The sequence below is a fragment of the Vanacampus margaritifer genome, chromosome 19, assembly GCF_051991255.1.
Source record: "Vanacampus margaritifer isolate UIUO_Vmar chromosome 19, RoL_Vmar_1.0, whole genome shotgun sequence".
In the NCBI taxonomy this organism is placed as follows: Eukaryota; Metazoa; Chordata; class Actinopteri; order Syngnathiformes; family Syngnathidae; genus Vanacampus; species Vanacampus margaritifer.
The window spans coordinates 700,667-722,998 of NC_135450.1; the positions used below are offsets into that span (position 1 = coordinate 700,667).

The 22,332-nt window shown below is 40.5% G+C and overlaps 1 protein-coding gene across 3 annotated transcripts in view; it reads left to right on the top strand.

Annotated features, from left to right (window-relative positions):
• rad51 (RAD51 recombinase) overlaps positions 1–22,332 on the top strand; it is a 104,851-nt gene that overhangs the window by 38,767 nt on the left and 43,752 nt on the right. For all 3 annotated transcript variants that reach the window (XM_077552466.1, XM_077552463.1, XM_077552465.1), the window contains exons 5-6: positions 3,362–3,453; positions 5,579–5,673. In XM_077552466.1, coding sequence (XP_077408592.1) covers positions 3,362–3,453; positions 5,579–5,673 — 187 coding nt within the window. The remainder of the gene's footprint in view (positions 1–3,361; positions 3,454–5,578; positions 5,674–22,332) is intronic.

Genomic DNA, 22,332 nt, shown 5'->3' on the forward strand with positions numbered 1-22,332 from the left:
AGTCTTCCAGGAGGGAACTGCGTCTCCTCCCTGTGATTCCGACAACTTAACAGTTCAGCTACTATAGTTGCGCTAGAACAGTACAGTCCGTGCTAATGACACAAGCTTGAAGTTCACTAGCCCTGTGCTCCTCCGAGCTCTATGGGAGCTGCTCACCCGGCCGCTCCTCAGCCGCGTACTGTGCAGCACTTTTGGCTTACTTGGGGATCTGGAGCCCGTCGACCCTCGCGTAGATCTATCACTGACGCATGAGAAGTCCGTCCCTCTGGCCACGTGCCTCCCGGTTAGCCCTGGCTGCCCACTCTACACCACGTCCCTCCCAAGCCCCTAAATCCAGGAGGGCCAGGGATTGAGACTGGAGGGCTGGCAGTCGGATACTTTTCCTGTCATCAGCTCAACTACTGGGCTGCCCTTGCTTCAGACCCATGGGTGATCTCGACCTTGACTCATGGGTACAGGATTTAGTTCTGACGCTGGCACCCTCTTTCCAACCGGGTTAGAGAGACCATCATCGGCACTGGCTCGAGATCAGGAGCTAGCGACCCTCCTCGCCAAGTCCATTATTGAAGCAGTGGATCCCTTGGCGCATCCAGGGGGATTCTTCTCCCCCTACTTCCTCGTTCCAAAAAAGACAGGCGGATTCCGCTCTATCCTAGATCTGAGGGGTCTCAGATGTTGCCTCAGGGTAACCCTTCCGCATGCTAACTACCTCAGACGTGGTTGCAAACGATCGGCCCAGGGGAATGGTTCACTTCAATCTCGACCTGAAGGATGCTTACTTCCATGTCCCTATTTCTCCTCAGCACAGGTGGGTTCTCTGTTTTGCCTACATGGGGCCCTTACTGACAATTCCGGGTCCGTTCGGGCTGTCACTCTCTCCCAGGGTGCTCATGCGTGAAGGTGGCCCTTGCTCTCCTGCAGTCGGGTGGCATGAAAGTCTCCACCTGGAGGTGGTGAATGCCATTTGGAATTGCTTCGGCAAGGCGAGGGTCGATCTCTTTGCCTCAGAGGAGTCCACTCACTGTCGGTTTTCTCTGAGGGAGCAGAACAGCCCACTTGTCAAACCCTTCGCCTCTCCCCCTCATTCATCTGACAGAGGGTCCTTCTGGAGAATCACAATGCTGTTTACCTCTCCTCCGCAGTCTCTGCTCTTCCGACCCGTAGCCTCTGTCTGTTGGATGTTTGTCCCAACAGCAGGGTCAGATTTGGCATCCCAATCCTCATCGACCTGTGGGCTTGGCTTGGTCGAGACCCATTGCTGACAGAGTGCTCTGTCAGGCATACAATCCTTAATGCCATAACTCCTTCCAGGTTCTTTGCTGTATGCTACCAAGTAGAAGTTGTTTGCAGGAGTGGTGTGCCGGCTGCGGGGCGGATTACGTAGCGTGCCCAATTCCTGCTGTTTTAGAATTCCTTCAATGTGTTTTGGATAACCCCTTCTACACTCAAGGTTTACATAGCGGCCATTTCGGCCCGCCAGTCTGTTCAGGACTGAGAAGAGAGGGTTCTTGAGTTTCCCTCGTTTGAATGAGATGAGGCCTGAGTAATAATATTGTAGGATATGGGAGAGTTGCAGAGAGGTGGTGTGAGGAGGAATTTGCCCGTGACAGGGAGAACATCAGCAGTGAGGGGGTGAGAACAGAGCAGCAAACTAAGTCCAGTGTGTGACCTTTGGTATGGGTTGGAAAATCAATACATTTTTGTATGCCAAAACTGTATAGGCAGGATGCAAAGTCTCTTGTGCCTCATTTATAAGATTGTGCGTGAGAACCTGTGTACAAAAGTACTTATAAACTAAACCCACTAACCCAAACTTCATGTAAGCAAAACAAAATTGAGATTCATAAAACTATACATATACACACACCTGCACGCAATTCCCCTTTATTAATGCCAAACAATCCCAACCGGTGTGCACAGCATATTCCACGCCGTTTCCTGCCCCAAGTCCGCCTATTTGACCTCATATTTGGCAATGCTAATCAACTAATGTGCGTATTTATAATCAGCACGTTAAGGCGAACTTCAGATCAAGACTGTGTGTGTGTAGTGTATGAGAAAAGCCTATAATTATATCAATCTCCAGACTGTATTTTTATATTTTGTGTCCACATTAGTTGTCATTATGATTTGTTGCTTGAGGCTTTTTCAAGATAGGTGATCAATGAGAGAAGACGGGCGTTTAGAATGTTTAAGTTCAACCGCATGCTTTTTTCCCTGCGAGCTATTTTCTGGAGTTCGTGAATAAAATAGGCATAACATCAAAAGATCAAGTTGCTTTGTTTTGCTTTTGTTTTTATTTGTTAATTTTTCCTTTCGGACAATCTGAGACAATTAACAACATTCACTTTTAGCATACAATTATACCCGAAAAGAAAAATTGCTGACGGGATGAAGATGAAGCTTATTAATCCCTGTTCCCAGAATGCAATTGGACGCAGCTAATCAAAGTGGTGCGTGGCCTAACTTTAATTCCTGTGATGATGAGATCGTTGGTGCGTGCTCTTGTCAGTTTCTCCAAATCTGCAATGCGCCGATCTTTGTCTTTTATCGCCTTCACTAGTTCCTGATTCTCAATCCGCATCTGTTGGATTTCCTTCCGAAGGTTTTGGTTTTGTTTTTGGATCGTTTCAGATATGGTGCTCTCCAATTTTTGAATTGAAGACTTTAAGTCCTCCATCTTATCAGTTTTGTCTGCTCTTTTTCCACTAGGCATGTTGTAAAAGACAAAAAAAACAATGGAGTTGTTTTCAGCTGGCGCCTCGGGAGGGAACTCACGGGGCGATACAATGCGTCCTACCTCTATCACAGTCAGGAAACGAATGATTTAAGTCACTCTAAGTGACAACACGGCATTCATTCGGCTCTTGGCTGTCACAGGGGTTGAGAGTGGACACCTCTTGGAGAGCTTTAGCTCTGTGCTAATCACTCACACCAGCGCTTACTGAGTGTGTTCTGTCGAAGCAGGGAAGGTGGAAGTGCTACATAGTCCAAATGGCTCCTCTATTCGAACATTCGGCCCCTTAAACATTGTGTATTGTAGCTCAAGTGCAGTACAGTGCAATTCTGTTGGGTAATTTTGACGTGGATGTTTCTGCTGCGTCACTGGAATTCCCTTAGTAGAGGCTTTTCAAATAAGGAGCGGTCGTTAATTGAGCGTTAAAAAAATTGCCATTAAAGGCACTTTAAGTTAACGCGATATTAACGAGATAATTTTGACACCCTTATTTTTAACAATTGTGATTTTATTCAATCAAAAATGATAGTTTATTTTTTCCATAACCACCCAGTTTTAGGAGCATAATCATAACAGATTACAATGGAAAAAGAATTCTGACTCCACTTTTTGTTTCTCCTGGAGGTGGGATCGAGACTGGTTCCATCACGGAGATGTTTGGGGAGTTTCGGACAGGGAAGACCCAGCTGTGCCATACACTCGCGGTCACATGTCAGGTAACATCCAATTGTTCATGGTAAATGTCAAGTGGACAGATATACCATTTCATGTGACACTTGAACTTCTCCTCAAGTCCTTTAATATAGTTTGATCATGTGTACACTTGATTTGAGTTCATCCCTCATCAATTTTCTATACTGCTTATTCTCACAAGTGCAAATTCACAGGTGAGCTGGAGCCATCTCCATTGTCTTTGGGGTGCTGCCCTGAAAATCACAGGGCACATATAGACTAACATGCATTCACATTCCCCTCCGGCTGTCACAGGTACACGAGCACCCTTAGAATACCGGTATGCAAACTCCACATAGGAAGACTGGAGCCTGAACCTCAGACCTGTGAGGCAGACATGCTAGCCTCTTGCCTACTGTGCCACCATGATTATGAGGCGTGTTAAACAGGGGGTGTGCAGTGCTTAAAATCCGCAAGATATTTGAATGTAATATCTCGCTCTCGCTCTCGCTCTCTCTCTCTCTCTCTCTCTGAGAAAAGCCACCCCCCTCACTAATGTATGAATGTTACTTGCTAATTCACATGGAAAAGCCATAAATGCACTAAAAAAATGGCAAGGAAGCGGGCTATGATGGGTATTTGGCAGAGTGGTAAAAAGTTTAAGAATGAGTTGATACCAGTACTCCACAGTACTGGATGCTGAAGAATGGTAAAGTTCCAATCTCCTGGTCAGAGGCGATAATTACACTCATTCCGAAATAAGGTAAAAACAAAGAATGTTGTGCAAATTGTTCTCCCACCCCTGTATGTCTTTACAGAAATCTTATATGTGCATGTGTGTTAGAATAAATGTACATAAGTTATCTCACATTTACTCTTATAGTATAGCAAATCATTTATTCTGCAGTGTAACCTATGTTTGAACCATGTGTGTTGGGGTTGTCTGTGAAGAGAAGGAGCGCGAGAAGCTGCAGTTGTAAAACAGGAACAGAAACGTGACAAGATAGCGGCTGGAACATTTTGGGGTTGAACTGTGAACTTTGACTGAAACTTTCCACGCTGAAGAAAAACGATTGCATTATTGTCTGTGCAATGACTCCGGGATGATTGTCACATTGCTGCTATGTGGATCCCCAAATCATTTAGAGCAGCAATAGGCTATGTAACCAGGAACTGCCCAATAAAAAGAGAAAGTTCGGCGGAGTGTGCTTCAGAACAGGTAGGAGAATGTAATCTGGGCACATCTCCGTTCGTTCGTTTCTCGTGTGCAAAAAGAATCAAGTTTTGTCTTCCTTCCTTGTCTGTTGTTTATTAAATGTTTTAGGTTGACTAAATCTGACAGTGCGGTCCCCTACAAAAGGCAATGTTGCTCACGAAGGGTCCGATCCCACGTGCCCCTTCAAGTGCCATTAACTTCAGGGACCACAAGGGCATCATGTACATCATGGAAAACTCTAAACAATACATGTGACCTACATGTAACAAAATATGTGACCTATTATGGACTGTGTGTGTGTTATTTATTGGTGTACCCGATTGCAGGCAGGAAATCTGTTAAGCACATGAGCAATCAAAATCAACAACCTATATTTCAATAAGTAATTGTAGACCCTATCTTATCAATGTCGTCATCCTCGTTGAAGTCTTCCAAACTGGTGGTCTTTTGGCAAGGGGTGGTTGTCCAATTGTGCATCCAGATATAAGGTGGCGGCTTCTCCAAGTTCCCAAACGCATGGTCCTAAAGATCAGGGCCCTAATGCAAGGAACAACTACTAGAATAACTTATTATGGGAATGATTTCGATAGGTAAATCAAGCCGTCAATTATTCCTTTCCTAATCATCTCTCTAATAAGCCATTAAATGGGTTAAAAATTGCTGAGTGTTCATTTGACAGTGCTCGATATTAGTTCACTCCTCAATTGAATAGCCTTTATTGAAATATCATGCATTCTTGACGGCATTCCCTCATATATCCACTGGAACTGAAACAAATTCATTCAATTCTTACCTTTTCTGGAAAAAAAAAGTCAAATAAAGCAAGCTGTGCCATTTCAAATAGATGTTTGTTATAGATGAGTTGTTGCACATAACTCACCAGTTCACATTTTCAATCTACTAACAAGTTGATGAAACATTGACAATGGTAGTTTTCTCTGTCCATCCAACAGCTGCCCATGGATCAAGGAGGTGGTGAAGGTAAAGCCATGTACATTGACACAGAGGGAACCTTCAGACCAGAGAGACTCCTGGCTGTAGCCGAAAGGTAAGTCAGGAGATGTTTTAAACAATGGCAACTATTGGTGAAATGAGTCCCCGAGTAATTTGAATGCCTCAAACTTAGCATGTCAATATTGAGTTAATTTTAAGTTCCTTAAATGCCATGAATTTTTTTTGAATGGACAATTAACACCCGCCCCTGATTTGGGTTTAGTGGCGGTCGTGGCTTAGGATGTAGACGGTCGTTCAATAACCAGAAGGTCGGCCGTTCGACCCCCGCTCTTCCCAAGTCTTCACACACATTGCCTCCAGTTCTACTCAGTGTGAATGTGTGAGTGCATGAATGTATCCATTCCATTGTAAAGCGTCGTTGAGTCTAGAAAAGCGCTATATAAATCTGATGCATTATTATTATTTATTTCCACTCATGATGCAGCAGAGTGAGCAGATGCACCCACATATGAATTATCCTTGAGAACTGCACTGCACTGCACTGCAGCTAATTTACAAAACTTGCTTAAAGAGAAGAGGGCAACATTGGAGTTACCAATTGGACTATAAATTCTGCACAGGCTGGCATCTCTGCCTGCTTCGATATCATGAGGTGGGAAGCTTGGAGTCGCCTTAATCAGCTGGACTACTGGTTAGTCGTTAGTAACGATCTAGTGTGCTCTCAAAGAAGTTGCCAGGTTCAATAAGCTGACATTCATAGAAACGACACAACCCAATGGAGAGAAGACACCTTTGTACCTTTTCACAAGCTAGCGAGTAGAACGGAGAACTGCACCATACAATTCGTTGCTACTAGGGTGGGAATCTTTAAATGTCTCACGATTCGATTCAGATTTTTGGGTGTGCGATTCGATTCAGAATAGATTTCTGATTAAGAGCGATTTTTGATTCAAAATTATTTGACTGATTTTTGCTTCAATTTATAGATGTTCAAGCAATCGTAATGATCTACTTCAGTCTGACTCGCTAATGCTAATTACTGCTCTACTCGCGGCACTTTCATCATTCAAAAGAACGGCTCCACGCTGCAAAAAATCTACTTTTATTGGAATAACTTTATTGTGACTTTTTCCTTCTACTCTCCAATTTGGCTGCAACTTAACCGTGTATGAGACTGTGTGAAACCACACTGCCCCTAAGTGACCAAATTGGGTACAACATGAATAGCGCTCCCAATAAAGAAACACACAAACAAAGGGAAGATGGTATAAAATAATTTAAATAAAATAGATTTTGGGACATTTAAAATCGATTCAGAATCGTACTAAATGATAATAGATTTTTTTGGCCCACCCCTAGTTGCTACGTTCTAAAAAAGTCTCTCTTTTTATTTGCATGAAGGAGGTCCCTCAAAATACATTCTAAGAGGGAGGGGTGCACACAATAGAGCAATATCACACTATCTTAAATCAACACATTTAAAAACATGGGCGTGGTTTCTTCATGAAGTCTTTGCCTGACTGTGGAAAATTTCTGTTTCCGTGTTTAGCAAAACTTTTGCAATCATCAGCAGGTGCGCAAAAAACATCTTGCGGTTGGATGTTTTGAAGAGTCCCTTTCTTGCTGCTCAGCTGCAGGTGTTTCCTCATTTCATAGTCAAAGCAGTTTCATGATAGCATATTATTCATCACAGCAAATGTATAATAATCATATAAATTCAATCACCATATTTACAGTTAATTAACCCTTCATTTCCCTCCTTTTTATCCTACGTTTGCTTTGAAAGTTTATCACCAAAAGAGCTTTCCGAAAGGCTTTATTCAGATGAATCATTAATTTGTCCACAAAAATAAAATTTAAGCATTAAATGTATTTTCATAAACGTGAGGAGGTTTTAAGGAATAAGTCTGAAAGAGGGAATATATAATCACCAATATCAGCAAGATCATCTAAGACACCATTATGGATATCATCGTTTCGTCCGACAAGCAAAGGGTACATTTCACCCAATTTCGAATTTGTAGGGGCTATAGCAACTGAGATAAGACAGTTAAGCTATGCTCGGATGCAGGTTTTGCAACAACAACCACACAATGTAAAAATAGCTATAGAAACCAGGACAGAAAACACTAGGTTTTTATATCTACCAAACATTTTGTCCCACCACTCAGTCCAGGCAGAGGTGTTCACACCTGAGTGCTCCTTCATCTCTTGTAAGTGCTCCTTCCACTGCTGTATTATTAGGAAGATAAGTGCAACAATTTTATTTAAATCTTGATTTGCGGTTTGTGGGAACTTGAACAGCTTCTACGGGATCTGAACACATTTTTTGTTCTTGGATTGGGCTTTGTTGTTGCATGTCTAGTAGGATGACATCCTGCAAAATGTCACCCTGTGTCATGCAGTCAGTTAATCCCACAAAGTGTTTAGTTGCTGCATGTGTGCGCGTCAAGCGTGATATAACAGCGATTAGGTTGTTGGGTCTGTGGAACATTTAACTGTCCCTGCAAAAGGTTACCCCGTCTTCACACTTCAATGTTCCCTTTGGGTGTAGAAACTAGTGCTAGTCCTAGTCTGAGCAAGCCATCCCTCCTCAACAGATTTACAGGGCAATTCGGCACTACCAAAATCGATAGTTTACAAGATTCTCCCAGGGGTCCTTTACACAAACAGGGTGTGTTACTGGCACCACAGAGAGTCGCCCCTTGGCTGTTCTAACGAATATTTTTTTTCTTTAGACAATGTTGAACCTGGGATATGTTCTCTATAGGCAGTTTTACATGGACCTGTGTCACAAAGGAAAGTAGTTGGCTTTCCATTCAGTATTAGCTCTATTTCAGTTTTGGCTCTGTCCAATGCGAAAATTTCTTGTAAATTTAATTTAATGTCTGGTTCTTATGCCTCAATTTCTTGATGAGGAGATGGCTGCTCTAGTCACGCGTTGTTAGGTGACACGAGGCTCGGACAATTACGGTGAATGTGTCCTTTGTTTCCAAACCACCAGCAAAAAATGTATTTTTTGTCAAACTTAGTGTCCCTTCTATCAAGTCCACGTCTGCCACCCCTTCCCATTCTTCTACCTCTTCCCCTTCCTCTTTCTCGACCGTAAAAATGATCATCAATGTTTCTAGCCAAGGCTCCATAAACTTCTCCATTTGTGATATCTGTCAGAAAGGTGTCCGTTTTCTTTTTCTTACTGTGTAACACTCTTTCTGCATGCTGTGGTTAATATATTGTTTCAAGCTACCCGTTGGTTTGTCAACTCAATGTTTCTCAATCCACTGTTTTATGGAATTATTTGAATGAGCATGTAGAACATTTTTTAATTGCTCTTGATACACCCTGCCTGGAGCATGATCTTCAGAGATGCTGCTGTTTGCTTTAAAACATGCAGTCATTCTGTTTTAATAATCTTCAAATGTTTCATTATCTTTTTGTGCTGCCCTTCCAATTGCTGTGTAATTTACTCTTTGTTTAAATTTTGCTCTAGTATGCTCCACAAAGCCGTACACTTGATGGTCGAGTTCTTGGCTGTCATGGGCTAAAACAGCCCGACCTTCTTTTGGGTCCCAATTTACCTCAATACTGTGCCAATCACCTTTCAAGGCTGTCATCCAGACTTGCTGGACATCCACACTATTTAGGTGATAAGGTCTTCAATTTGTTGTAAAAATTTATTAACATCAGTTCTGTGAGGTGTGATGCCTCCTACGGCCTTTTTCACATCCTCTTGAGTCCATGTTCTATGGACTAAAATAGTAGGTGAGTCTTCTTGAATATTTGGATTTGCAACTTCTATCATGGGAAATGTTTCTTGTGCATCTTCCTCCCATGGGGTAGATTTTGTTGCAACGGGGGAGAAAACTTTTCCCATTTTCTTTGAGTACTCCACTGCCAAATCTCTCTTTCCCCTTGTGGCCATAGGATGGTCTTCCCTATGTGTGGGGTGTGGGGAAGGAGGTAGAAGCAGGTAAAGGAGACGGGGGGGAGAAGAGTATACTATGTTATTATATTACGATGTTGTGTAAAGTGCTGTGGGGGTGAATTGAGGTGATGAGTGGGAGACTATGTGTGGTGGTGAAGATATTTGTGGTTCTTGTGATTGACCTTTTGTCACTTCCCTTTTTTCCCCCCGTCTTAATTCCCACTGGCCCTGTTTCGTCATCCTTTTTTTGTGAAACATTACTGTTTACTCTTTTTCATTTTTCCCTTTGATTGCTCGGTCAACTTCTGTTTGTCTCGATTTATCACCACTTTGCTTTTCCGCCATAAACATCCAAAACTCAGTATCGTCATACCCATCTTTTTGCATTTTCCTTTTGTTATTTTTATGCTTTATCTTAATTTTACCCTGCAGGTCAAATATCGTTTGTGTCTTAAGCTGGCCAGCATAGTTGTATTTTGTTATCCACAAATTTAGATATTCTATTTTGGAGGGACATCGACTTTCTACAAACTTCCAATCTTTACATGTTAGCGTTTGCTTCGGATCCTTTGTCAACCTTTTTGCTGTTTGTTTTACCCATGTTAAAGCCAGCAGTTCACCTAGGGCAGAGGTGGGCATCGAGGGCCGCAGTCCTGCAGGTTTTGCATGTTGCCCTTCTTCAACACAGCTGATATATGATCAGCTCATCAGCAAGCTCTGAATAAGCCTGATAATGATCCTGTTGATTGGAATCAGCTTGTGTTGGAAGTGAGAAACCTCCAAAACCTGCAGGACTCCGGCCCTCGAGGACCGAGATTGCCCACCTTTGACCTAGGGTCTTTTACCTGAACAGAGTGACAATTACTTTCTGTCTGAGGTCATTCTCAAGCTTCTACCACAAGTGGCGGATAATTCTTGCCTCTGCTTCCGAAGACAGTTTGTCATTATAATGTCCTGTTCAAATGAGATAGCAAACCTCCAATCACACTTTACACATGCACACATTAGTTTTTAACGGAGTTTAAGTGCGTACAAGACACTGTCACCCTTTTTACAGTTTTATAGACTTCTCTGTCTTTACACGGAGTTTAAGTACGCTGCAGTCTCCCTTTTCACAGTTTTATAGGCTACTACTCTGTCTACCTAATAGGGACTACTATTCTTAGGGTTTTCTTACTGCCGCCATCACCTAGACTCACGTTTCACTCATTCCTCACGAGTGTGTGAGTTTCATACTCACCAGAGATGTCCCGTCAACCCTCGATCTCCAGACGCAGAGCCGAGGCCCAGGGTCCCGGAAAGTTTTTTTTGTGCCACGGCCGTGGTCTTTCACCCAGACGTCGACTCAGCCTCTGGAAACGTCAGGTATATTTTGATCCAGCTCTTGAAGAACCAATTTAAATGTCAGGTTCAATAAGCTGACATTCATAGAAACGACACAACACAATGAAGGAGAAAAGACACCTTTGTACTGTTGTAAGATGATTTCTTACTTTTCTCGTGTTCATGATGTTGATTATCAAAACAGACAATCGGTGAATTCAGGCTTTTCCTTAAGGATTTATTATCACAAGCTTGTGGACAGATAAGATGCAGCCATGCGCCTCCAACTCGTTCCTCATCTGTGCCGCCCCTCCCTCTGCTTGTCCCTAATATTCTTTTGTCCTTCCAGATAGTCGCATGGTACACAGAAAGTCAGATAAGAGAGTTGAGTTGTTTTTTAGAGAGACAGACCTCGTAGTAAGAACAAAGGGATCTAATTAACACATTCGCTCTGCCCCCACCATTTCAGGAATGTGAAAAGAGAAAGCCACCCCCCTGAAAACATTTGAATTCTCACACAGAACTATACTAAGTAAATCAAAGCAATTATGTCCAATTCTAAATAGTTATAACTAAATCAAAACAGTTATAATTAAATTGAAACAGAAGATGCACTTCAGTACCTTTTCACAAGCTTGCGAGGAGAACGGAGAAGAACTGCACCATACAATTCGTTGCTACGTTCCAAAACAGTCTCTTCACACTCTTCTCCTTTTATTCGCATCAAGGAGGTCCCTCAAAATGCATTCTAAAAGGGAGGGGTACACACAATAGAGCTATATCACACTATCTTAAATCAACACATTTAATAACGTGGGCGTGGATGTTTCTTCATGACGTCTTTGCATGACTGTGGAAAATTTCTGTTTTCGTGTTTAGTAAGACTTTTGCAATCATCAGCAGGTGCGTGAAAAACATCTTGCGGTTGGATGTTTTTCTCTTGGCAAGAGTCACTTTCTTGCTGCTCAGCTGCAGGTGTTTACTCATTTCATAGTCAAAGCAGTTTCATGATGGCAAATTATTCCAAATGTATGACAATCATATAAATTCAATCACCATATTTACAGTTAATTAATCCTTTGATTAACCCTTACGAAGTCTAGGAGTGAGGTAGTGTACGTCTCTCTTGTGTCTTGGGGTGAACAGTTTTGCTCTTCTTAAGCCGTGAAGTTTCTTTAGTTCAGCAATTCCATAATATAACTCACGTAACATCATTTAATTTTTCTGGCTCCATAACCAGAAGTCACGTCTCATCTGTGCATCATGTTGGGGCTTACAAAATATATGCATCCATCAATCAATTATCCAAATCGCTTATCCTCACGTGGTTCGCATAGGTGTAACAGTTTTTGTATTTAACCCGTACCGTCTTGGTTCCGACATCATGGTTTGGTGCATACAGTCATGCAACAAATATGAGACTTCATTACAGTATGTGTACTGGAAACTAGGTGGCAGTGCACCTAGATTGAAGATAGATAGAAGATTGCCATCCGGCAGTGGACAAAAACACGAAGGGAAAAAAATGGTGTCATGGCGACTTTAGATGAAAAAGAGGAGACTAAAGACGCACAAGCTTCATTTAAAAATCATGTGTGGGAAAATTCAGGTTTCCGTGTGAAGTACAACAGCATTGGAATGCGAGTGGTAGATCGGAAAATGACAGTGTGTCGGCGTTGTTTGACAGTCCGGTACGTCCACGGACACGTCAAACATTCCTTGATTCTAATGCGTAACAGTCCAACAACTTATCCCTACTGTTTAACTTTTTAAGAAGGATTGGATAGAATAGGTACTTTATTCATCCCCAAATGGGAAATTTAAGGTGTCTGTTCGCAAAAAGTACATCCACACTTGCGCTGAACGATTGCGATTTTTCTGTCAAATATTGTGATTTTGATTCCATTTACAATTTTCCTCAAATTTTAGTACAATATTCACAATGTACAAGAACATTGGAATGCGAGTGGTAGATCGGAAAATGACTGTGTCGGCGTTGTTTGACAGTCCGGTACGTCCACGGACACGTTAAACATTCCTTGATTCTAATGCGTAACAGTCCAACAACTTATCCCTACTGTTTAACTTTTTAAGAAGGATTGGATAGAATAGGTACTTTATTCATCCCCAAATGGGAAATTTAAGGTGTCTGTTCGCAAAAAGTACATCCACACTTGCGCTGAACGATTGCGATTTTTCTGTCAAATATTGTGATTTTGATTCCATTTACAATTTTCCTCAAATTTTAGTACAATATTCACAATGTACAAGAACATTGGAATGCGAGTGGTAGATCGGAAAATGACAGTGTGTCGGCGTTGTTTGACAGTCCGGTACGTCCACGGACACGTTAAACATTCCTTGATTCTAATGCGTAACAGTCCAACAACTTATCCCTACTGTTTAACTTTTTAAGAAGGATTGGATAGAATAGGTACTTTATTCATCCCCAAATGGGAAATTTAAGGTGTCTGTTCGCAAAAAGTACATCCACACTTGCGCTGAACGATTGCGATTTTTCTGTCAAATATTGTGATTTTGATTCCATTTACAATTTTCCTCAAATTTTAGTACAATATTCACAATGTACAAGAACATTTACAAGCATGACAGAAAATGACATACTATCAAAATATTAACTCTTTGACTGCCAGACGTTTTCAGAAAAGGGATGCCGTGGGTGCCAGATCAAAGATTGGACCCTCATCTTTCATCAGAAAAAAAAGTTTGTTTCTACCTTATTCCATTTTTCAGTAAACAGTCTTAAATCCATTAATAGACCGTTCTAATAATACAACATGTAGGCGATTACAATCTACTAAAGTAATAGGGGAATATATGGATGATTTTGGCCTCGTTGACAGCTGGAGACTTAAAAACCCAAACAAGAAGGAATTTACCATATTTTCCGCTGTGCACCGGTCTTTTCAAGAATTTATTATTTTCTTACAAATAACTCTATTGCTGATAAAACTGTTACAAAAATACATCCTATTATTATTAGCGACCATGCACCAGTCTCCCTTTCCCTACAAGTTGATTATACCTTTAAACCACCACCAACATAGCGTTTTAACATCTCACTGCTAAACGACGCAGAGTTTGACAAAATTATAAGAGTGGGCAGACTTTTTGGAAATAAATGACTCTCCAGACCTATCGCCATCTCTTCTCTGGGAAGCTGGGAAAGCAGTAATTAGAGGTAAAATTATATCATATTCATCTTATAAAAAGAAACAGGATCAAAAATTAGAAAAAGACTTGGAAGATAAAATTGAACAACTGACGGATGAGTACGCAATAAACCCAAATAACCAAATATGGACTGACTTACAAAATACAAAAATACAGTTAGACGATATGCTAACTAAAAAGACAGAGTTTATAATACAACAATTGAGATACAACAACTTTGAATATAATAACAAATCAGGTAAATTTCTTGCAAACCAACTTCAACGCAATCGGGAAAAATCTCTTATAACGGCTATTAAAGGGACAACTGGTGAATGCACACAATCACCAGAAGAAATTAATCAATTTTTTTATAACTATTATCGTAACCTATACTCAGAAACTAACAAGCCTAACCCTGAGCATATTGAGGCATTCCTCAGTAACTTAAATATACCTGTTAACTACTGAATATAAAGATATGTTAGATGCGCCACTCACTATAAACGAGTTGTACAGTGCTCTAGATAGTATGCCTAATGGCAAAGCACCTGGCCCGGATGGTTATCCGGCTATATTTTTTAAGCACTTAAGAAATCAAAACTAATGGTTGCATACGCCACACAATGAATACACACACACACACACACAGCAGCAATTAAACTTTTATTAAAGCCAGAAAAAGACCCCACCCTTCCATCAAGTTACCGTCCGCTTTCACATCTAGACTAGAAACAGTAATCTCGACAATCATTCATAGCGACCAAACAGGCTTTATTAAAGATAGTCACTCTACTAATAATATGAGGAGGCTCTTTAACCTTATTAGCATGTCACAGCGGCATGATAAAAAGGCAGTTATTATATCATTGGATGCAGAAAAAGCTTTCAACAAAGTTAACTGGTCCTTCCTCTTTGCTGTTTTAAATAAATTTGGCTTTGGGAAATCATTTATCCACTTGGGTGTCAGTATTATATGATTCTCCTAAAGCTACAGTTACTACTAATGGGATTATATCTCAGAGTTTTACTCTACAGAGAGGCACAAGACAGGGATGCCCACTGTCCCCTTTATTATTTGCAATATTTATTGAGCCACTTGCATTAGCCATACGCCAGGAAAGAAGGATTCAAGGAATTCACTCTGGGGTAACAGAACATAAAATTAATCTATATGCCGATGATGTTTTACTTTATTTAGAAAAGTCTGCTATTTCTTTAGGGGAAGTATTTAACTTAATAACTAAATTCTCACAGTTGTCAGATTATTCTATTAACTGGACAAAATCAACACTTCTACCTATTACAGAAAATTCATGGAACCCTGCAAGCCAGGACCCACACTACTCATTTCCTGTAGGTAATTTAAAATACTTAGGCATAAAAATCTCACCTAAATTAACTGATTTAATTAATTTAAAATTTTCTCCACTTCTGGATAACATTTATAGTGACTTGGAGCGCTGGAATAATCTTCCTATTTCTCTAATACTGTAGGACGAATAGCCACCATTAAAATGAAAGTTTTACCAAAAATAAACAATTTTTTCTCAATGATTCCATTTAAACCTACGGCTAACTGGTTCCAGTTGTTGGACTCAGCCATTACAAAATTTTACTGGAATAAAAAAAAGCAAAGATTAGTCTGTCTACTCTTCAGAAAAGTAAATCCAAAGGTTGTCTAGAGGCACCAAACTTTGTGTACTACTGTATAGGTAACCAGCTACAATATATCATTCTATGGGCACAACCCAACAGAGATACTAACTGTTGGCTGGAACTAGAACAGAAGGATTGTAATAACCTCAGACTTCTAGATTTACTTTTTATTACAACATCGATTAAGCGACATAATTGTTTTAAAAACCCAATGATTTCCGCCACCCTGACTGCCTGGTGGAAGGCACGAGAAATTACAAAAGCCCAAGTGGAGCCCTGTGGGCTCTCTCCCCTATGGCATAACCCCGACTTTCAACTTAACAAGCAATCGTTTTATTTAGGTGTGTGGGAGCAGAAAGGAATTACACATCTCCACCATCTCTTCTCAGATAATATGTTTATATCATATACATCCTTGCTCCAAAAATATAAAATAAAAAACGGAAATTTTTTACATTATCTAAAAGTTAAAAATATGATAAAGAAACAAATTCCAACACTTCGGGGTACGCTCCAACTGCCTGTTTTAGCTAAAGATATTACCAAGCTTTTCTCCGTGGGCCGGTGGGGTTCCCGGCGGGCCTGCAGTGACCCGTCCTGCTGCGTTGGGTTGGGGGCGCGGGCCGCGTTGGGGTGGGTGGCGCTCCTGCTCCTGGGTTTGCTCTCCGGCCGGTGGCCCCAGCGGGGCCTGGGGGTCGTCCTTTGGCGCTGTCGCGGCCTGGGGGGCCCTGAGGTGTCTTTATCATATTTTTAACTTGTAGATAATGTAAAAAATTTCCGTTTTTTATATTGTATTTTTGGAGTAAGGATGTATATGATATAAACATATTATCTGAGAAGAGATGGCGGAGATGTGTAATTCCTTTCTGCTCCCACACACCTAAATAAAACGGTTGGTTGTTAAGTTGAAAGTTGGGGTTATGCCATAGGGGAGAGAGCCCACAGGGCTCCACTTGGGCTTTTGTCAATTCTAGTGCCTTCCACCAGGCAGTCACGGTGGCGGAAATCATTGGGTTTTTAAAACAATTATGTCGCTTAATCGATGTTGTAATAAAGAGTAAATCTCGAAGTCTGAGGTTATTACAATCCTTCTGTTCTAGTTCCAGCCAACAGTTAGTGTCTCTGTTGGGTTGTGCCCATAGAACGATATATTGTAGCTGGTTAGCTATATAGTAGTACATAAAATTTGGTGCCTCTAGACCGCCTTTGGATTTACTTTTCTGAAGAGTAGATAGACTAATCTTTGCTTTTTTTTTATTCCAGTAAAATTTTGTAACGGCTGAGTCCAACAACTGGAACCATTTAGCCGTAGGTTTAAATGGAATCATTGAGAAAAAAATTGTTTATTTTTGGTAAAACTTTCATTTTAATGGTGGCTATTCATTCGTCCTATTAGAGAAATAGGAAGATTATTCCAGCGCTCCAAGTCACTATAAATGTTATCCAGAAGTGGAGAAAAGTTTAAATGAATTAAATCAGTTAATTTAGGTGAGATTTTTATGCCTAAGTATTTTAAATTACCTATAGGAAATGAGTAGTGTGGGTCCTGGCTTGCAGGGTTCCATGAATTTTCTGTAATAGGTAGAAGTGTTGATTTTGTCCAGTTAACTCTTTGACTGCCAGACGTTTTCAAAAACGGGTTGTCGCCAGTGCCAGCCGATTTAAGCATTTTGAGTGATCTTTCAAGGTCCACAGAAAATGTTGTGTTTGGACTATGGAAACACACATCCGACCAAATGAAAGATTGGACTCTCATCTTTCATCAGAAAAAAAAAGTTTGTTTCTACCTTATTCCGTTCTTCAGTAATCAACAATAGAAAATGGTTACTTTCACCGAAATTCTCTGTTTTGAAACAAAAAACGGAGAAAAAGAGCTTTTTGTGAAACGATGTTATTTCATGCACTCTAGTGAATTGTACACTTCTTTTTTTCCATGAATGATGCCACAAACACCTAAATAGTGCTTTACTTCTGTAAAACGCTTTCACCAACAATGAAAAAGTGTTTTTTGATTGCAAAATGCGTTTATTTCCATTCAACAGTGTAACAATTTGACAAAACAATTTCGCAAACTATTTACAAATGTGTGCAACTGTGGTACTACTTACAATTATGTGGATGTTTCAAATACAGTTTTTCTTTTTGTAACGCTCTCCTGCGTGCAAGGAGACGCCAGGACTCGCACAACAGTTTACTTTCACTTTCACATTGGTCTGTTTTGCGTGCAAACGTTACACTTTCTTGACGGCCTTTTTTTCCGGGGAATAAAAAGCAAGTAGCAGACTGTACACACTTCCTCCGATGAATATGCATTGGACTCGGGGCACTCTCCGTCGTCCGATTGAACGTCCGCCTGTGCGTGCTCGGTTGCGCTCCACGTTACGACACCGTCATAGCCGCCGCATCAGCGGTTCCAATTTCGCCGTCAAGCTCGGATTCACCTTCATCATCATCGTCATCAATGTACTATTTTAGCGTTGGTCGATGCCTTTCGTCTTGTAAGTGTAGAGCTGCTTGCAAACGCTCGCCATTGCCCGTTCCCTCCTCCATCTAGCTCCATCTAACGTCTTCTACTGCCGCGTCAATGCTTTCCAACCACGGAGTCACCATCATCTTCATCATCGATGATGATCATCATCATCAACAATGTGCTTTTTTAGCGATGCTTTTGGTCTTTGAAAAAAACGGCTCTGGCGTTAGCGCCTCGCGACCGGCCGCCATTTTTCCTTTGTTTTCCATTCTGATCTCCTGCTCAACGCTCTAGCTCCGCCTCTACTGACGCCCACCCGATCTTGTCAAAAGAGAGTCATCGCTGCCCTCTAGGGGCCAAAAATAGTCATTAGGCTCACGAGACCTGCTTAAAATTTTCAGGAGAGCTCCGCAAGCCTTCCCAGCACCCGTTTCAAAAAAAAAATTTAAAAAAATGGGAAGACGTCTTTTAACGTCTTTGGCGCTCCTCTGTAGGTTTTTGCAGAACGTCATTTAACGTCTTTGGCAGTAAAAGAGTTAATAGAATAATCTGATAACTGTGAGAATTTAGTTATTAAGTTAAATACTTCCCCTAGCGAAGTAGCCGGCTTTTCTAAATAAAGTAAGATGTCATCGGCATATAGATTAATTTTATGTTCTGTTACCCCAGAGTGAATTCCTTGAATCCTTCTTTCCTGGCGTATGGCTAATGCAAGTGGCTCAATAAATATTGCAAATAATAAAGGGGATTGTGGGCATCCCTGTCTTGTGCCTCTCTGTAAAGTAAAGCTCTGAGATATAATCCCATTAGTAGTAACTGTAGCTTTAGGAGAATCATATAATACTGATACCCAGTGGATAAATGATTTCCCAAAGCCAAATTTTTTTAAACAGCAAAGAGGAAGGACCAGTTATCTTTGTCGAAAGCTTTTTCTGCATCCAATGATATAATAACTGCCTTTTTATCATGCCGCTGTGACATGCTAATAAGGTTAAAGAGTCTCCTAATATTATTAGTAGAGTGCCGATCTTTAATAAAGCCTGTTTGGTCGCTATGAATGATTGTCGAGATTACTGTTTCTAGTCTAGATGTGAAAGCCTTAGTGATAATTTTAATATCAGTGTTAATTAGTGAAATCGGACGGTAACTTGATGGAAGGGTGGGGTCTTTTTCTGGCTTTAATAAAAGTTTAATTGCTGCTGTATTCATGTGTGGGCGTATGTAACCCTTAGTTTTAATATCTGTTACTACTCTTAAGAATAGTGGAGCAAGCATTAACCAGAAGTGCTTAAAAAATATAGCCGGATAACCATCCGGGCCAGGTGCTTTGCCATTAGGCATACTATCTAGAGCACTGTACAACTCGTTTATAGTAAGTGGCACATCTAACATGTCTTTATATTCAGTAGTTAACTGAGGTATATTTAAGCTACTGAGGAATGCCTCAATATGCTCAGGGTTAGGCTTGTTAGTTTCTAAGTATAGGTTACGATAATAGTTATAAAAAATGTGATTAATTTCTTTTGGTGATTGTGTGCATTCACCAGTTGTCTCTTTAATGGCCGTTATAAGAGACTTTTCCCGATTGCGTTGAAGTTGGTTTGCAAGAAATTTACCTGATTTGTTATTATATTCAAAGTTGTTATATCTCAATTGTTGTATTATAAATTCTGTCTTTTTAGTTAGCATATCGTCTAACTGTATTTTGTAAGTCAGTCCATATTTGGTTATTTGGGTTTATTGCGTACTCATCCGTCAGTTGTTTAATTTTATCTTCCAAGTCTTTTTTTGATTTTTGATCCGGTTTCTTTTTATAAGATGAATATGATATAATTTTACCTCTAATTACTGCTTTCCCAGCTTCCCAGAGAAGAGATGGCGATAGGTCTGGAGAGTCATTTATTTCCAAAAAGTCTGCCCACTCTTTTCTTATAATTTTGTCAAACTCTGCGTCGTTTAGCAGTGAGATGTTAAACCGCCATGTCGGTGGTGGTTTAAAGGTATAATCAACTTGTAGGGAAAGGGAGACTGGTGCATGGTCGCTAATAATAATAGGATGTATTTTTGTAACAAATTTATCAGCAATAGAGTTATTTGTAAGAAAATAATCAATTCTTGAAAAAGACCGGTGCACAGCGGAAAAGAAGGTAAATTCCTTCTTATTTGGGTTTTTAAGTCTCCAGCTGTCGACGAGGCCAAAGTCATCCATATATTCCCCTATTACTTTAGTAGATTGTAATCGCCTACATGTTGTATTATTAGAACGGTCAATTAATGGATTTAAGACTGTGTTAAAGTCTCCTCCAATAATAATAGTAGAGTTCGCTGCTAAATCAAACAGCTGAGAGAAAAATTCATGGAAAAAGGCCGGATCATCATTATTAGGGGCATATAAATTACCAAGTGTATATATTTTATTAAATATAGTCACCTGAATAATAATGTATCGGCCCTCTGTTATTGTATTATTTAAAGTAAAGAGTAAATTCTTATGTATGAGTATACAGACTCCTCTTTGTCTACTGTTATAAGGGGCAGAGTACGCTTGGCTAAAATTCTTATCAATAAGTAATTTTTCTTCAGATTTTTGTAGGTGGGTTTCTTGTAGGAGGCAAATATCTGCTTTTAATTTTAAGAGATGGTCTAAAGTTTTTATTCTTTTTGCTTCTGAGCGAGCGCCACAAACATTCCAGGAAACCAGAACTAATTTATGCATACAAACAATATAGACTCAGTCCTGTGTATATATCTGCATAGGCCATTTGTCAATATTAGTATGTTATAGGATAGAATCAAAGTGGTTAGGTGGTTTATGTAATTTGTGTAAAATATGAGGTGACGAGTAAGTAAAAATAACAGTAAAAAAACAGGTAGGGAGGTAAAAGCAAAGGAAGTTAACGAGGGATTAAACAAAAATACACCAGTAACTGGTAACCTAAGCGAGATTTTTTGTTTAAATATACTTTAGATATAGTTATGTATTTAATAATATATTTATAATATCGCCTAAACATAATGAGTATTCATATTTAAGGTTTTATAACCACATATACAGTATATGTATACATCTAATAATCAAACAAAGTTTAGTTCCACCAATGCCATTTAGAACAGCCAGGGAGTGGAGTTGGGGTTCCGGAATAGTTGGCCATCGATGTACAGTATAGTTTATCGACGACCATCGCAGTCTGTTTACCCTCCTGCCTATTTTGTTCCATTATAGGAAACAGTACCTTTCGCGCTCATTAATCTCTCTCGGGAATTGGTCGTTCATTCCAAATGAGGTCCCTTTAAGCTCCCGTCCTTTACTTTTAACAAATTCTTTCTGTTTAAAATGCTCAAACTTGGCGATAATAGGACGGGGTCTGTTGCCCCTAGGGGCTCCAAGCCGATGTACCCGGTGAAAAGAGATGTTATTTACAGACTCCTGAGGAATTTTTAACGACGTCGTCATAAATTTTTCAGAGGTTTTCTCGGATATTTCTGAGAATATTAAATTCTCCCACATGCTACGGGGTTGAATATCCAGAACACTTTCTTTTAGCGTTTTATTTTCCTTTTTAACGGTTTCTAACTCGGCTGAAACAGTCACGAGTGTAGAGTGTAACTCGGCATTGTCTCGTTGGAGATCACTTACTTGTTGGCTGAAGAATTCCATGCTTACCTTTAATTCTTTGACGTCCTCGCTGATTAGGGAGAGGACCTCTAATTTTTTATTTATGGACTCCAGCATACTGACCGAAACCTCCGTAGTGGCTAGGTTCTCCGTGTCCGTCGCTGAATCATTTTTCCTCTTTTTCGAAGGTTTTCTCGACAGTTTCTCGACGGAAGGATTCTCCATCGCACAGCTGTAAAAATATGCGTCGATGAAGCGTTCGAGGTCCTCCACGTTGGGTGGTATTCCAAATCTGTCGGATGAAAAAGAGAGGGAAAAAAAAGAAAGGCAAGATATATGATGGTTAAATTTGGATTAGTTTAGTATAATAGAGCTAATTCTATTTTAGCAGCAGGGCGCCGCCATGTTGGGGTTTCCCGGTCTCGCTGTAGGTCTCGCGATAGTCACAGCATCTCGCACATGCGTCCAAGCTTCAGCCGCGTCCAAGCTTCAGCTTTTCTCACTCCCTTCCTTACTTTCCTCAGTCTCTCCTTTGGTCTCTTGAGGTCTCCCTGATTTGTTGAAATTTAGATGTCTCTGGGGTTGG